General features: G+C 40.8%; 1 protein-coding gene across 4 annotated transcripts in view; it reads right to left on the bottom strand.

The window, feature by feature from the left end:
• Cstpp1 (centriolar satellite-associated tubulin polyglutamylase complex regulator 1) overlaps positions 1-18,743 on the bottom strand; it is a 157,610-nt gene that overhangs the window by 123,875 nt on the left and 14,992 nt on the right. For all 4 annotated transcript variants that reach the window (XM_034493927.2, XM_076929249.1, XM_034493926.2 and 1 more), the window contains exon 2: positions 9,162-9,264. In XM_034493927.2, the coding sequence (XP_034349818.1) occupies positions 9,162-9,264 (103 nt within the window). The remainder of the gene's footprint in view (positions 1-9,161; positions 9,265-18,743) is intronic.

An 18,743-nucleotide genomic window follows, 5' to 3' on the forward strand; every position in this document is an offset into this window, starting at 1 on the left:
AACCATAACCAGAACTGTCTTTCATTCTCCTCTGTCCCCACCACCCCATCCCGGTTCATTTTAAAGAGCTGCTTCAAGCACCAGGCTGTTTTTTCCTGTCCTTGTGCCAAAGCTGCCCCCACCAACAGAGAGCTTTGGGAGTTCTGGGAAAATTATGAAGACAATTAAAAGCACAAAAAAATGTAAATTGCTCTGTTGATAAAGTCACATCTGCTCACTTCTGACAGGCTGTTTTATGTTATTAATACGACAGCACACTTGTTGATTCAGATTTGTGTGACTTGACTGCCAGGGGTACTCAGGGAATTCACAGAGTTGTGGTAGAGACGAAGTATGAGGGCTCGGACTGAGTAAAGGTCCTTTAAATTATTTATAGATTGCAGTAAGTCAAGTTATTTCTCTAAGGAGAAATATTACAATGTGAAGAATCATACCTAAATTTTATACTAGCTATTTGCAAAAGCAGTTGCCATGAAAACAGAACTGTTATTGATTGGTTCAGCCTTCATTTCCTCTTACTGGTTTCCTAACAGCTGAGTTCCTCTTAACTTGGGAAAGGAGGGGGAGGTAAACATGTGTGTCTTGACAGAGGAAAGCAGGACCAGTTACTACTTCTCTAACCTTTGACTCTGCATTCTCAATGAGTTAGGGGACCAGTAGGCTGTGAAATCACTTCCTGCATCACCAGGTCAAGTGCTGCTTGCTGGATGGTTTCCTATAATGGTGACATGAAGGGCCTGAAGAAGAAAGACTGGCTTTACAGAAATAGGCAGTTCTTGTATCCTCAGTGACTCTGGATCTTTCAGCATCAAATAGATTCTGGTGACTCTTAACTCCCTGCCATGGCTCCCTGGAGTGTGTCTGTCATAGCAAACCATTCCTAATACAGAAAAGAACCAGAAATCTCTATGCATTTCACAAATGGCAGTTTAACAGAAGTGTCTGGGCCAGTAACAGGACAGTACAGCTTTAACTGAAAGCAAAATCTATTCCTGACAATTCTGAGTCTCTGAGAATCCAGCTGCTGACAATGAGAAATGGATAATTTTCTGTTACAATGTGTCAACTCTAGCTAAGAGCCGAACTATGGAAAAAGGAAGGAGGGGGCTGGCACTCTGAAGAAGCCTGTAATCTGATCAGTCACTATTACTTCACTATACCACATTTTGACTTAATTTAACAACAATAAGTAGAGAAAACATGGGGCAGAATGGCCCATGGAAGTCTTCCACCCATCCTTGATGAAAGCCATGAGCTTGGAAGTCTCTGATGTGTTTATTGGGCCCCAGTTCTCTGCCCCTCTGCTGCCATGGGCACAGGACAAATCAAAACAGCAGCACTTACATGGAAGATGGTGAACAAGTCTGAAAAACCTGACAACTTTAGATATGTCTTTGCCCTGATTGTTCTAGACTGCTCGTAGGCCTTGGGAGTGCCTGCCTTATAAAAGAAGAAACATCAGTGTTTATCATGTCTCGTGTATGGTGCCCAGTGGTGCCCACAGAGGCTCAGGGAGGGAGTTGGGTCCTGTTGGGACTGGAGTAACAAGTCGTTGTGAGCTGTCTATTGTGAGCTGCTACGAGGATGCAGGGAACTGGACCCAGCTCCTCTGCGAGAGCAGTGAGTACACTCTAGCCCCTGCATCTGTATTTTCTAACCAAGAACTGTTTTCATTAGAATTACACAGTTAGTGATTTATGAGTATATACTACTGGGATTTTTTTCTTCAATGAGTAAATTAGTAAGATTCACATTTCATGGATTTATTCTAATCAGGACAATAAAGAAGGAATTTGATGCTGAAGCTTTTTATGATAGAAATCCAAAAAAGCATTCAACTTCTCAATTGAATTCTAATAATTACTATGTCTTAGAATGAAATTGTTGTTCTTTCTTAAAACCTGATAAATAAAGCCTCCCTTTCCCATACTTATACTACATGAAAGATAACACAAATAATTTTTCTGACAGCTTTATTATTTTGCTTATCGAATCTGAGCAAGGCATGAGGGAGGCCACTGTCTACAGAGCAGCTCTTTTGTTAAGACATTAAGTCCACAGGGCATGCACCTTGGCATGTTCCCTGACAGCCACTGCCAAGAACACAGTAGCACATAAAGTAAAACAAAATTATCTTTCCTGACACAGGCAGAGTAGATAATCAAGGCAGACAAAGAGAAGGGGGATAGCCTGTGAAATATGTTACTGACTCTTGATGTGCTAGCTCTCAATGTCTTCTCCTCCAAGAATCTTCAAGGCATCCTATAAATCATATAACCCTGGTTACTTCTTTTTATTTATCTCATTATAGTTACCAGCTGTATAACCTTCTTTTATGTGTCTGAATTCCCAAATGTGTGAAGTGAGACTAATACCGATGCCCTACCTCATAAATATGTGGAAATTAAATGTCAGTGTATGATGAAAACGGTGCTTAGCACACAATGTTCACCAACCACGGCTCTTACAGCACCACTTTGTTCACACTGTGTCTGTAAAGGTTATGCACCTTGTCTTCTCCCTGATATAGGCCATTGTCAAGTACACAGAAGCCATAGCAAGTACTCTAACACAACTACTGATGGGCTGGAGATGTAGCTCAGTTGGTAGAGTGTTTGTCTAGCATACAGAGTAGTCCTGGGTTCAATACCCAGCACACATGCCTGTGATCCCAGCAATCAGGTGGAGGAAGGAGAATCAGAAGTTCAAGGTTGGGCTTGGTGGTTAAGAGCACTTGTTGCTCTTACAAAGCACCCAAGTTCAATTCCTAACATCCACACAATGGCTCACATCCATAACTTCAGTCCCAGAGGATCTGATACTCTTCTCATGCAGACATGCATGTGGGCCACAGGCACACATGCTGGCAAAATACGCATGCACATAAAATAATAAAATAAGTAAATATTTTTTAAAAATAAAAGTTCAAGGTCACAGTTGGTTACATAATGAGTTCAAGGCCAGCTTGGGCTACATGAGATCAAGACCCTATTTTGAAAAAACTTAAATAAAGTGAGCATTGAAGCAAATTCTGGCTTATGATTTTATCCTTAAAATAAAGCTCTATTAGGGTTGGAGAGCTGGCTCAGCAGTGAAAAGCACTTGCTGCTTTTGCAGAGTATCCGGATTCTCTTCCCAGTACCCACATGGTGGCTCACAACCATCTATAATTCTTGTCCTGGGGGATCCAGTGTCCTCCTCTGACTTCTGTAGCTACCAGGAACACACACAGTACACACATGCAGGCAAAACATTCAGACATAAAAGTAAAAATAAATCTAAAAGACTTTAACAAACTTCTCCCGATACAGCAGTCTATGTACATCTTCCCCTTGCAACCAAAGCAGTCCTCACGTAAACTGCATTGGAAATGAAAATGAACAAACAAAACAACACAAAGACACAAAGACCTCTGGCTCAGGGACCAAGACCACAGCACTGCTCTTTTCTATATTAGGATGTGGAGGTCGAGCTCCCTGATGCCACAGGGTTATAACTATCAATTAGCTGTGAGGAATGGTCCCCAATCCTGATGGCCATTCTCAAATTCCAGTCTGTTCCTTTCTCTCTCATCATTATTTTCCAATGTCTTAAAAAGCCACGGTTCTCCTGTTACCATTACCACAAGAACCTGGCCATGCTAAGCTGTGGTCTCTAAGTCACAGTGACTTTGCCCCATTTTCTTGGATGCATATCTTCAGAGTCTCTGGCCCAGTACTGACCTGGTCCATTCTTACAGAAGCCCCTCAAATATGAATTTCCTTCACCTTCCTGTTTGGAGGACAACATTCAAAGGTAGACATCACACACTGCACAGAGGTAGATCCTCTGGGGGTACCTTCCAACTTTCAAGTTCTCTAGTGTTCAGTCTTGGAGACACAGACAGTGCTGGCCAGCCACTGTTTTATAGTTTATTAAGATCTGCTGGGATATATGCAGTGTTAGAATCCAGCTGCCACTCAGGCCACAATACACTCAGCAGCCCTTCTTCACATTCACAGAGACCAGCAGGGCATCCTTCTGACACAATGTCCTGAGTCCCTAGCTAACAGATTTCCAGGTGCCAAAATCTCTCACCTGGGGAAATGAGTATTCATCAAAGGGAGTACTGGTAGCTATACATCCTGTTTCTCAACCATTTCCCTGCTTCCAGCGTGGGTATCAGAGAACCAGGCTACAGGCTTGTGCTGTAAGATCATACCATCTTCAGAAAGATGTAAGAATACTTCTGCCATGTGGGCCCTGACCTCCTCTCCTCAGAACCCCTGCTATACTGTTGTCTATCTGTCTGTGTGTCCATGGAGTTAACTCTTTTAGTAAACCCCATGTCCCAGACAATCTATTTCAGCATCCCTCTTCAGCCCCTCATTTGAGACCTTTCACTTAGGGACTTGTTTGCAAACATGAGCAATCAAAGTGACATTACAGGTGAAAGGTCAAACCAGCAGAAAGGCCTCTGAGAAACACCCACTGCTCAATGTATGGAAAGGCATGGGCTTGATGAGACAGAAGTATCCATGATTATGTGCTTTTTACAAAGTCATGCTTCTGTTATTTAAAGACACCTCTAATTGATCTCCCCAAAGGTTACCAGACAAGGCTACATGATAAGCTTGGATGATGTAGCTCTCAGGGAGAATTCAAGAGTTGTCCAAACAATAAGAGTCTTAAAAAAAAAAAAAAAAAAGCCAAACCATAAACGACATTAATGTAAAGGCTCCCTATAACATTAGACAGGAAAGCCAACTGGATTCGGCAGAGAACAGCAGACTTTGTAATACTGCAGGAGATGTGATGCTTCAGTTCTTAACTCTGACAATGATTAGCTTTTGAACTTGAAGCTCTTTTAAGTTTAAACTGAGGACTCTCCATCAATAAAATAGGGGTAACAATGATGCCTAGTTCAAAGAATTACAGCAGAGGAGGCACAGTTGGAGTCTAAAAACTGCGCACTGTTGCCATCATTATTAGTGCTAAGAGCATCAAGCTTTGTTCAACTCATATCGCCTGTGAGGCAATTTCCTCCTGATGTTCAGAAGTCTGCTCAGGTTAGCCAGAAGAGAACAGCTTCTCCAGAGAGTAGCAATCTTCTCTTACAAATCACTATGAACCTGTCCCTGAACACGAGCATTGTCATTAGATAAATCACATTGACAAAGTAAAACCTCAAGCCCCCATCATTTGGGTCTCCGAATACCAACGCTACTACTTCCCATTCAGGTATAGAGCTTTAAGTCTTTTTTTTAATGTCTTCGTTGCTTTGATGCTGGGTCACTTTTCACATATCAAAATAACTTACCTTGAGCCAGAGTTGTACAAGTATCAGGTATGTGTGTTCACATACCTTATATAAATTTTAGTTTTCTGAGAAAAAGAAACAGCTTGATTGGCAACTAGGTTTCCATCAATATTATAAAAAACAATCTTGAGCTTTTTTTTAAACAGTATATTAGTAGATTAATTAAAAACAAACAAACTCAAAACCTACCAAGAGCCAGCAGCATACTGGCTGTCTAGAGACCAGTGTCACACAGGCCAGTGAAGTCTGAGTTTTGAAATCAAAGAAGAGACACATCCGCTGTATACAATTTTTGAAGAGAAAAATATAGAGCTTTACCCTCTGAAATCAACAATGGATAGAGGTTAGGGAGAAAATAGTATAAGAGGATCAAGAATAAGAATGTAGTAGACAAGTATGCCAGGGCATAAAGTGCAGACTGTTACTGATTCAAGACATGTTTACTAACACTTTTACCAACATCTTTACAAGCTAGTGCACACCACAGCAATGCTGGAAAAACAAAGATGGAAAGAAATGATGCCTACCCACAAGACTCCTATGCAACAGTGGAAAGATATATAAAAAAGATGAGGTGGGGATGGATGAAAGAAGCCCAGGAAGAACATTCCCCAGGTGACTCATATTTCACTGGACAAAAAGCTGCCAAAGAGCTGGTACAGATTAAATGGCCTAGAAACTCGAACCTTGTCAGGTCAGGAAAGGCAAACATGGCTATGCAATCTCAAGCTTTATGCTCTGCCCACCTTGAATTCAACCCATACCATGAGAACAAGTAAGTGCCTTGTCTCTACCTCAGCATCCTGTAGAAGACTGAATGAGGAGACTAGCTCTCTTCCCAGGAAACTTGTTTATCCCCTGAAAACTTAAAACTCCAGTGTATAAAAAAATCTAGATTTTAAGGCTGGGAAAGTGGATCAATGGTAGAATGCTTATTTAACATAAGCAAGACACCAGGTTCCATCCACAGTACGAAAGAAAGGAAGGAAGGAAGGAAGGAAGGAAGGAAGGAAGGAAGGAAGGAAGGAAGGAAGGAAGGAAGATAATGAAGAAAGAAGAAGAAAGAAATCTATATTTCATTTTATTTCTGAGAACTCTAGCACAGCAAGAGAGCTAGGGAGGGTCAACTATTCCTTTACTAACAGTGCACATTGTTTAGGCCATTAGAACAGCTGTCTGATGTCCAAAAAGCCTCTGGAGGCCTAAGAATGAAAAAAGACACCTTTATATTCACGGAAGATGGAAGCTGTCAGAGGTTAACTCCCCCTTTCTTAGAATGTCCCAAGAAAAAGGGCATATTAGCAATAATACTAATAAATATAAAATAACCAATAAAATTAATCCTGCCTGTGTTTCTTTAGCATAACTTTTCATGAATATTAAAGTGTTTTAAACTGATTAGCTTAAAAATTGTTTGGTAATATTCTCAAAATGGTAATCATGTTCCCTTTCAAACACTCAGTGTGTCCTTTACAATGAAGTATGACCTTTCAAAACTATGCAATCATTAAGCAACTAGCACAACATCCCATGAAAAGTGCACAGGCACAGCATCCAAATCAAGTCCATGAGAAAAAGCAGCCATGAACACAATCACCAAATAAAGGAAATCAGAGAGTATTGTGAATAAAGGGAAAAATTAAAAATCCTAAGAGGGACAGGGCTAGTGAGCTGGCTCTACCACCACTGCAGCGGACCCAGGGACAATTCTTGGCACCACATGGTGACTCACAACCATCCAGTACTAGGAAGTCTGACACTTTTTGGCCTCCATGGACACCAGGCATGTACATGGTGCACAAATATTCATGTAGACAAAACACTCATACACATAAAATTTAAAAACAGATTGTTAACCTTAAAAAGAAAAACCAACAAACAAAAGTCACAGGAACCTAAAGAAATGCACCCAATGGATCAAAAAATTACTACAGTCTTGACTATTCATGAGACACACAAAGGAGCTACACCAGAAGCATGTTCTCGCTCCTATACATGTTGAGCAGCTCTCAACCCACCTGCCCAACCAAGATTCACTGCTACTACACCATCACCACTGGCCTAATCTATTGCTCATTGTCTTAGTGGTGTGTGTGTGGGGGGGGGGGGGGTAATTGCTGCGATGAAATGCCATGACCAAAAAGCAAGTAGGGGAGAAAAGGGTTTATTGGCTTATATACTTCCAGATCACAATCTATCACTGGAGGAAGTCAGGACAGGAACTCAAGCAGGGCTGGAACCTGGAGGCTAAAGCTGATGCAGAGGCCATGGAGGGTGCTGCTTACTGGGTTGCTTCCCCTGGCTTGGTCAGTCTGCCTTCTTTTTTCTTTTTCTTTTCTTTTCTTTTTTTTTTTTTTTTTTTACTCTATTAATTTATTCATTTTTTCACTTTACACTCCTCCTCCTAGTCCTCCCTCACGTGGCCCTTCCCCTTCACCTCTAAGAAGCAGCAGGAGCTCCCTCCTGGGAAACCAACCCACCCTGACACCTCAAGTCATTGCCTTCTTATAGAATTCAGGACTACCAGACCAGGAATAGTGTCATTCACAATGGGTTGGGCCCTCCCCCATTGATCACTAATAGAGAAAATGCCCTACAGTTGGATCTCATGGAGGCATTTCCTCATCTGAGGCTCCTTTCTCTGTGATAACTCCAGCTTGTGTCAAGTTGACATGTAAAACCAGTCAATACACCTTGTCAACTTGACACACAATCATTATCTCCTTATGTCCAAATGAAAATAACCAGGTCATAATAATGTCTAACAATGTAAATGCATTGTAAATTTAGAATAGGTGGCAATGTCCCTTGGGGAACATCTTTTTCACAAAATAGAAGCTTAGCTGGGTTGGATCTTACCCTTCTGTCACCACTCCCTTAATTCCATTTAATATCTTTAATCTGTTTATCTCCTTGAACACAGGATTTTGTTCCATTCCACTTCTTGGTAACCCTTTAACTCTTGAACCATACATTTTGTATTTTTCCTTTCTCAGCTTGCTACATTTGATCAAAATGCTCTTCATAAGAGTGAACCACTGGACAAAATCTATGCTAGGCTGTTTTGAGATTTGTCAATACAAGTAGTCTAAATCTCTTTGCTTTAGCCTCAAACAGACTCTTCAGACAAGGGCAAAAAGCAGACACATTCTTCACCAAAATAACCCAAGAAAGATCTCTACACAACATGCTAAAATTTTTCTCCTCTGAAACCTCTTGAGCTGGGCTCCCACAGTTTAAATCACACTCACTGTCTTCCATGCTTTTATTGGTGTGGCCTATTAAGCCCTACTTAAAACATCCCACTACTTTCCTAATTCAAAGTCCCAAAATCCACATTCCTCCAAACAAAAGTATTGTCAGGCCTGACACAGCAATACTCCACTCCTAGTACCAACTTTGTCAGAGTTTTATTGCTGTGTAGAAACGGTGACCAAAGCAAGTCTTATAAAAGCAAACATTTAATTAGGGCTGGCTTACAGTTTCAGAGGTTTAGTTCAATATCATCAAGGTGGGAAGCAAGACAGTGTGCAAGCAGACATGGTGCTGGAGGAGCTGAGGGTTCTACATCTTGATCAGAAGACAGCCAGGCAGACTGGATTTCACACTGGGCAGAGCTTCAGCATAGGAGACCTTAAAGCCCACCCCTACAAAACATACTTCCTGCAAGAAGGCCACACCTACTTCAATAAGGCCATACCGCCAAGTAATTCCACTTTCTGTGGGCCAAGAATTCAAACACATGAATGGGGGGGTGGGGGGGAGGGAAGGAACCTATTCAAACCACCACATTCCTGTATCCTGCCTGCTTCCAAGCACCATCTTTGTGCCTGCCCAATTAGCAAAGCATTCATGTACTCACTATTCAGTGAAGAACCGGGCAATGCCATACTGGCTAATATCCTCCCTGTTCTCCAGCAGCTGGCACACTGCATCTTCCATGTATGTGAGGACATGTCTCTGAGCTGCAAATAGAAAGAAAGAAAATAGAAGAGATTAAAAAAGCAAAAAGTTGTCTCAATTCCAATGAGAGGCCATGTAAGTCAAAGTGCTATTTCTGCCCTGAGGGAGTGGACTAGAATAGAGAGACAAAGTTTGCTAGCCATAACTGAGCCATGATCCTGAAGGGTGAAAGAAACAAGTGCAGAAGGTGACCTACTGAGACCTGACTAGCTGTCAGCCCCACCTTCCATTCTTGCTTTCAGTAACTAAGAGCTTCTGCTCCACTCTTCCCTGCAAGCTGTTCCCTCTACATCTTCTGTCCTTTCCCATCTGTGCATGGTCAAAACGTACTTCAGAAAACGGATGATCCGATTCTAAAGAAAATTAAGATCTAATTTTAAAACATCACTGGAAAAGGTTAGGGATCATGAAAATTTCAGTGGTGTTACAAGTATATATCATTAACCTTGGGAAACAGCAAGAACTTATTAGATATACTTATTATTAGGCATACAAACAACCTGTATTTGTTGTGACTGGAAAATGTGTAAATTAATCACAGGCTTGTCAAAGTAAGCTCAACTCAGAAAAACAAAGTATCAAAGAGACTGTTAGGACTGGGACTTCAAAAGGGAGTGGGACACGGCAGAAGAACGGAGTATGAATATGATCAATGCATTATGCATACATATATGGAAAAGTCACAGTAAAATCCATTATTTGTACCATAATTAACATGTTAATAATTTAATTTTTTTAAAAAACATGGTCTTAGATAGATAGGTAGGTAGGTAGATAGATAGATAGATAGATAGATAGATAGATAGATAGATAGACAGATTTGTTGTTTATTTGGCTTTTTGAAACAGGAGACTAATCTGGAATCACTATGTAGACTAGGTTGGCTTAGAACTCATAGAGACCTGCCTGCCTCTGCCTCCTGAGTATTGTGATTAAGGACATGTGCCTCATGCCTAGTGTAAAAGTACATTAATGTTAGAAGGACCTAGGTTTGAGTGACTGCCTTTTGTAGCTTAATTTTGAATAGTTACTTAATTTATACTTGATTTAGGCTTTAACAAGTATACAAAGCTGTGTAATTTAGTTCTACAGTAAAGACAAACAGAAAAAGGAAGTAAAGATGCTTGTAAGGCAGTCTTGAGAGCAAAGCTGTAAACTAATCTATGCCAAATTCTAGCACTGTTTTCATAATATTAATTATCATAATTAGGTATATTAAATGGAGAAGAACAATGTAGCCAGACTAATATTAATATCACCTTTCCACTGCTGCTGTGTTCCCCTTCCTTCCTTCTACCCACTTAACACTGATCTTACAAAACTCTTCCTTCCCTGGGCTATGTGGGTTTTGATGACTTACCTGCACCTAAGGCTAGTACAAGAATCCAGTATCCTCCCCCAACCCTTTGATGGCAAAAAGGAAAGAGCTTCTACTTAGAAGCAAATCCTGGTGCTTCTCCTCCCTAGCTCCAGGGACTAAAAGTCAGTGGATGTGTTTTCATAGTAGTTAGAATCAAAGTATTCTCATCTTGGGGGCTGAGGTAATGGAAAAAAATTTTTTCTTTTTTTTTTCTTTTTTTTTCTTTTTTTTGGAAATAGACTGGAGAGGAGTGGGATCATACCAGTTTAATAATGCCAGATAAATATCTTCCAGTCAGACACTTAGGCTACTATATTACAAATAACACCATTTTTCAGCCCCTATCCAACTGATTGAACAATATGCCAGATAATGTATTGATTATTCTAATGCATTATTTTATTTAATATTAGCAACAATCTTATGATAGGTATTTGTGGACTTCTACTTTACAGTCAAGATAGCTGAGAGTTGGCAAATTAAAGCAACTCATTCAAGATTACACAACTAGTAGTAAGAGAACCTGAGATTTAAAAAAAAAAAATCAAGGTTTGACTTGTTCAAACAACCATGCTCGTCTCAAAACGCCTCATCACTAACAGTTTGCAGTCAGCCACAGAAACAAAAATCACATTTATTTTACACAGAACATAAGGCATGAGTGTAGCAAAATCACCTGAGGGGTGTGGTCCAGTCCTGTCTATGTGAACTGTGGGCATACGTGTACACACATGGGTGTCACGTGTTGAGCACCTTTCTGTCCTGTCCCTGCCTGCATACTGATTGGCACCTATGTGAAGTCAGGACTTGTCTATGGATTTCTGAGTGTCTAACCAAGAACTGCTCTACTACAAATATTCACGCTATCCCTTCGCAGGTCACAAAGTGGAACTAATAAGTGCTGGTTCTTTCTTTAATCTGGGTGAAGGGTAGGAATTAAAAAAGCCACAGACAGGAGCGAGAAGCTCCACTCTGTGGGAATTCCGCCCAGCCATAGAGCAAGCTCTCTCTAATTGCTCTTCCTGTTCCTCACCTGCACTCTTATCAGTCTGATGCCCTCTCTGTGGTTAAGTGTACCACTCAATTCCGGAAAATCCTTACAGTTGATCAAACTTCAATGAGACTTAGAAAGTCCAAGGCTCTTCTTGCCTGGCAGTAAACGTGGAGAGTGCTCCTTTGTACTGCTTTGTAAATGCAAAGGAATAAGCTTTAATTTATGTGAGTGATTAAAGAATTCAAACAGCGCACCTGCACCCCCGGAGGGGAAAGATAGCTGGGCACCTGAGCTGCCTTTTTGGAGAAGGAAACACATTTCAGACTGGCTTTTCCTCTTCTGTTTTGCTGTGACTTCCACAACATGATCAGGATTAAATCTTCCAACCTGTACCAATAAGGCTTCACTGTCCTGAAATCCCCATTAACACCTAGCTGCACATGTCATGACCAGGTAGCATTGTATGAGATAGGCATTTATACCTTTGTCATGCTAAAATGAAAAACCCAAATCAAAGTGTAAGTAAACGTTGCCTGATCCTTACACAAACCAAGGGAGTGATGAAGACTGGGTCTGCTGACTATGCTGACCATCTCCCCTTTTTATACTACAGTGGTTCCTGCTTTAAATGATTGGGACTGAAAATGAATCTGAGAGTAAACTACTGCATTAGAAAATACTTGGAGTATGCAAAAAGTAACACATCTTTTACAATTTAGATTAAAGCAGACTACATGAGTCAGGCCACCTATATGTGCAAATTACCTAACTTCACTGCTCTTTCTGTAAAATTAATTCTTCAAAAACAGTACCTACCTCTGGCATTATAGTAAGAATTCAATAATATAATAATCTCAGTATAGCATCTGCCACATAACATGTGACAAACATTAGCTTCCTGACCACTTATATAAGGGTCTGTTTATTCATTCCAAGAAAAATACGTTCAAAGATTTAGGGGCTACATAAGATTTTATATCTACCAACTGGGCATGGTAGCACACGCCTTTAATCCTAGCAACTTGAAAGAGACATGTGGATCTCTGTGAGCCTGAGACCAGCCTGATCTACAGGACAGCCAGGTCTATGTAGAGAGATACTGTCTCAAAACACAAACACCAAAAAATATTTTTGTATCTATAATACTTTACATAATCATATACCCATTTTAGCTGTGGCTTTAAACTTGTGGGAAGCGTTCACTTATTAGCTGCTAATTACTCAGAAAGCCCTAGTTTACATGGGAAAGTCCAAAATGCTTTCCTTTTACTGTCTTCCCAAACATAAATACCATCAAAGTACTAGCTGTTAATTTCACAATTAAATGATAAGGGAGCCCATTTGGAAATTCTTGCTTGAGGGGTCTAGAATTTCCACCTACATCAGTTACACCATTCTCATTTTTAAATTATCATTTAAAACAGTCTCAACACTTGAGTAAACAAGTCTTACCAGAAATATATTAATGAGTTACTACACGTGCTATCAATAAATACAAGGAAATAATGCTGTAAGAAAAGGCAGGGTATATACATATGTATCTAAACCCTGACTTTCCCTTTCATGCCAGTCCTGTTTTGAAGCACCCTTTGTTCTTTGATTCTCAAGGCTCAAATGCTGGCTAGCACAAATAAATGTCTGCTGAACTAAATTCAAACTGTTCTTTAGGATGAGGAAACTAAGTCTGCTTGCCACCAGCCTGTCCTGTAAACTGCTTATAAGTCTCAAGTTTAGTAGTTTTTATAAATTACTAACATCATACAATAAATGATCCTGTGAAGTACAAACAAATAGCTAAATGGATTAGCAAGTTACCAGATGTCTACGTTTATTATCTGTATCTTCCATCTTTCTTGGTATTATCCTGGTCCTAGAAAACAGTGTGTTCTGCTATTTCATCATCTATAGGAACATCTTTGATCTTAGCCCACACTTAACCAATTGCCCTTGACCAAAGAGGAGGAGGAAATGAGAAAAACAAGCACATTTGATTCCCACACAGCTCAGTGAAGTAGGCAACAGTTTCTTTTGCGGCTCTGGAGGTCAGGGAGCCAGCTGAAGCCTGTGTGCCGGGCAGAGCTAGGATTCACACTTGGATTTGACTCCAAAGTTGAAGTTCTTCCATACAAACGACTTCCCCACTTCTCAAAAGCAGAGGAAGTTACTTTACTCCTGTAATTCCAGCAGGCAGGAGGCTGAGGCAAGTGAACTGTTAAAAACCAGAGATACACAGCAACTCTGTCTCAACAAAACAAGGAGGGAGGAGGAGGGAAAAAAATCAGAAAGACTCCAAATCTCCCATGTGTCCCTTCCCACATGTGTTATTAGCTCTTCACTGTTAACATTAGAAAAGAAGCTTATGTGAATAAGTTAGACAGTTGAATTATTTGCAGACCTTTAATAAATACCACTTGGCTTTCAAATCACACACTCTAATTTTAATAAACATCTCTAGGCTTTCAATCACACACTCTAACTTTGCTTGGGGGTTCAGATGATACAGAAAAGCTACATGCTAGCCAACGAATAGCAACTCTTGTCAGTTTAAGAGGCAGACTTCTTTCATTCCTTTTCAAGGTTTCTTTTCTTCTTGAGGCAGGGTCTCATGAAGTCCAGGTAGGCCTTGAACTCAATATGTAGGATGACCTTGAACTCCTGATCATCCTGCCTCTACATCAGCCGGAACATGCACAGCACCACGGGCAGTTTTGTGGCACCCAGGGCTTTGGACATGGGAGACAAGCATTCCTACCAAGCTGTATTCCTCACCCTAAAAACAGCACTTTCAGGAACATAGATTGGGGTTAGCAGGATGGCTCAGGCAGGGTGCTGCCACCAAACCTGGCCTTCTGAGTACAGTCCCCAAGACCCACATGGTAGAAGGGAAGAATGGACTTCTAGTGTGCTTTTGGGTAATTGAGTGTGACAATTTCCAAAAGTTGTCGTCTGACTCCCACACGTGTACCATGTGGCATGTTCACACCTCTGCCCCATACACTAAATAAATAAATAAATAGATAGATAGATAGATTTAAAAATCTTATCTGTTTATTTGTTTTTTCAAGACAGGGTTTTTCTGTGTAGCCTTTCCTGTCCTATGCAGACCAGTCTGGCCTCGAACTCAGAGATCTGCCTGCTTCTGCCTCCCAAGTGCTGGGAGGAAAGGTGTGTGTCATCATTGCCCAGCATTAATAAAATATTTTCTAAATATTTAGAAATACACATTCTGGTTTTGCTTTGTTTTTATCTAAATGACAAAAATATGAATGTACATTGATATTTTCACTCAATGTCTGGTTAACTTTCATAAAACAAAATAAAATTAATGTACACTTTTTGGTATTTCCCAAAGGTACATATTTCCCTTCCAGCAAAGAATAATCTTTTACATTGTTAATTGCCTGGCCTGATGGCCTTTAATCCCAGCACTTGGGAGACAGAGGCAGGCAGATCTCTGAGTTCAAGGCCAGCCTACAAAGTAAGTTCCAGGACAGCCAGAATGACACAAAGAAACTCTATATCTGGGGGAAAAAATTAATTATAAAACAGACAAAACTAATACATCACTCTGTGTGGCTAAACCACAAGAAGGCAGCTACATAGCTAGTCACGCTCATTTGTCCAGAAGCAGACAAAGCACAAACACAACAAACAAGCTAATATTATCTCTGACGACCAGAAAACGAAAGATGACTAAAGTATAGGATAAAGAACTCAAGTCTATTTCATTCAGTCCAAAGAAGCATCATACCACTTAATACATGTGCAGGACTGAGAGTCCCAACATTCAAACAGTCTCTGGCCAGCCATTAATCCTCACCTCTATTCTCCTTTCTTAAAAAGGTGATTTATTTTGGGGACACCAATTATGGCCTAAGTGCTTAAATTCCACAGCCAAAGCATTTCCAGACAAAATCTCATAATACAGAATTAGTAGGTTGGAGTCCAGCAACTCCAAGTACCAGAAACTACAGAACTCTTTTTTAAGGCTTCCCTAGCAATTGGGCACTTGGAGTGTTCAGTTAGCTGATCATAACAGAATGTACTTCCTGAAGAGATGATTCTAATGTGACATTTACATTTCCCACAGTTATAACTAAAGAATCTATGAAGAGCCAAGTTGTAACTGTCATGACAAAAGCGTTGTAAAGATAGTTATCAAAGGAGCAATACAGAGAATCAGTCAACCTGCATGAATCTGTTTTCCAGAAAGCATGATAGGTTTTAGTTTCAAACCCAAACACAACCCCATAAATTGGCAATCCTGGGGTTGGTCACATGCCACTTACAATGTTATGTATATCAGGCAGAGAACAGTAAAGTCACAAGGTAAAAATTAACTGTTCTATATAGTTACCTCAAGTTGTAATTCTTGGGATGCAATATACACATCATGATTAAATCCGCAAAATTTTACTTAGGCAATGTGAGATTTAATTCAAGTTAGTGATGATGGCAGTAAGATACTAATGTAATCCATTATAATTTACCTGGTATTTTATTTTAAAGTGCTTTTAAAAAAAATAGCTCGAGATTATAAAACAGTACGAGCTTCTTACTCTAATGTCGGCATCAGAGTTCTCAGCTAAGCTGACTAAACACTCATGGCCTTAGGATCCCTACCCTTTGCCTTGTGAGGAGAACCCCACTGTCTTAAGATGGAGACGGTTTCTTGAATGGCAGGCTCACCTGTCAAATCCCTACTAAGAGCTGCCCACAGCCTGCTCATGAATATGAGCTGGAACAATGCTTGGTGGGTTTTGTTTGTTTGTTTGTTTTTGTTTGTTTGTTTTGTTTTGTTTTGTTTTTCGAGACAGGGTTTCTGTGTATAGTCTTGGCTGTCCTGGAACTCACTCTGTAGACCAGGCTGGCCTCGAACTCAGAAATCCGCCTGCCTCTGCCTCCCAAGTGCTGGGATTAAAGGTGTGTGCCACCACTGCCCGGCGGAACAATGCTTGGTAATGCCAGTCATTTCTATTTCTGTTACAAAAGCAAAGGAGGTCATTGTAGATATTTATAGATGCCCCAGGGGCTCAGGCCAAAGTGCACAGGGACTGCATGGGATGAGTGACTGAACAGCGCAGGCTAGAGAGAGAGGCCCCAGTTTACTCTCGAGACTCATGCTAACATTTAGCATTGATATACAGTAATGGTATAAAGTACTTCCAAAATACTCTATGAAAACATTCTTTGGATCTATTTACCAGACCAATAATCTTTGACTTATGACTTTTAGGAATGTTATAAAAGGCAAACCTACATTTCCCACCAGGCCCAGTTCAAATACAATCTATTGTCCTCAGGAAGTGTTCCCTAATTCTGCTCCGACTAGAAACAATCTTTTCATTTTCTGAATCCCCTAACACCTACTCTAGATAGACCCCTGACACCTTCTCCTGGACACTGCCTTATTCCTGCTACCCATATGCAGCACCTTTTGTTAGACCTCTTGCTTTTAAGGATGGACAGATATGACTAATTTCTCTTTTATCCCGTTTAACACTCAGCATCATTCGGCATCCTCCACACAATAGTCATTCGAATGTTTACTGACTGACTATGTAAACTGTGCCCACTATTTATAAACTGTGGTGCTAGTCTTTATTCAGTGCAGCCACTGCAGGCCTGTACTTCCCAGGTGGGAAACAGCAGACCAAAACACTCTGCTACAGTATTAGGGTTCTTGCAGGAAGCTACTTTTGTCCTCTTCTCAGCCACTCTTCACGTTGCCTTTCTAGTGCCCTTCTCTCTATTCCAGTGAGAAAGCACGTGTTCCTTCTGTTGTTACTAAGAGCCTCATTATGTTCAAGGTGAAGTGAAAAACTGCATTCGATGCAATTACCAGTTCCTCACAAATCTGGGGACTACTTGTCATTTGGACATCCAGGGCCTAAATAAAAGAAAGTCTGAATTCTTTTCACTCCTAAAAACGATTTTCTTTTTTGAGAGAATGAAAGTCCACAGCACAGGAAGCAGTCTGCAGTAAGCCACCGTTCATACACAGCTTTGCTGAGAGCGTAACAAAGGTTCTGTTGTGCTCTTGCACGGCAGGGCCAGTGAGCAGCAGGAGCAGAAGAACTCTTTAAGAAACAAGGGTTCTGTCTTCATGCAAATGTTTGCATTAATAAAAAATGAAGAAAACGATATAGAAAATGCAGACTAGCTGAACATAATAGGTCTCTAAACAGGAGGTTTTTCACGTTTTCCAGGCGGAGTCAGCAGGTCTTTTAAAAACTTTGTCATTCTGAGCATTTCACAGACATCACAAGAAAGACATCCAAATAACAGAAGCAAATCAAAGGACGTCCCGCTGCTCTGCTGGCGCCTCCCTTGCCCATGCCTGGTTTGTCATTTTCTGTTAACCCTAGTGCTGGTTGTATTCTGCTGAGGAATGAAGTCCCTAGCCCAAGAGGCAGTACATGTCCAGCCAGCAGTCTCCAGCACTGATAACATCACAATGCAAGCCATGTACCACCACTCAGGGACACGTGCTGCCCGGCAACAAGTGCAGCGTGTGATTTTTACACACTCGGCTTGCAAATCTGCATGGAAAGAGCCTCTAACAAACCACTTGAGAAGATGTGGTCTTCTGAAGTGTGCACATCACTAAAGAGTTCTCCGAAGGATTTGTGAGGCTCAGTCCTTCAAAGTAAAGTATACAGTCAGGACCAGAAAAAAAAGGTTGGGCGGGAGGGGTAGCTACTGGGTGCCAAAGCCATGCACCAAATGCTTAGCCAACCTCATTTAATCTTCAGCACCACAAATTCAGGAAGATATCCCATTTGACAGCTGAGGAAACTGAGGCTTGAGAAAATTATATAACTGTCCAATGGCAAGCCAAGGCTCAAACCATATGGCAGCAAATTTCCCACCAGTCCATACATTTTTTACTACACAGTTAACCTTTCTTTTTTTTCCTTTTTCAAGAGGAGGGAGAACAGAGCCTGTTGTATGGTAGGAAAGCAGCGCAGTGCTGAGCTGAACTCATGGCCCATCTATGCCACTGCAGAACCACTGGCATGGCCCTTGCTTCCTGTTCTAATCATCTGGATAATATTTTACCCGTTTTTAAGAGTACGAAGCTTCAGAGAGCTGGGCACAGTGACTTATGCCCATAATTCCAGTAC

The sequence above is a fragment of the Arvicanthis niloticus genome, chromosome 2 (assembly GCF_011762505.2).
Source record: "Arvicanthis niloticus isolate mArvNil1 chromosome 2, mArvNil1.pat.X, whole genome shotgun sequence".
Classification (NCBI taxonomy): domain Eukaryota; kingdom Metazoa; phylum Chordata; class Mammalia; order Rodentia; family Muridae; genus Arvicanthis; species Arvicanthis niloticus.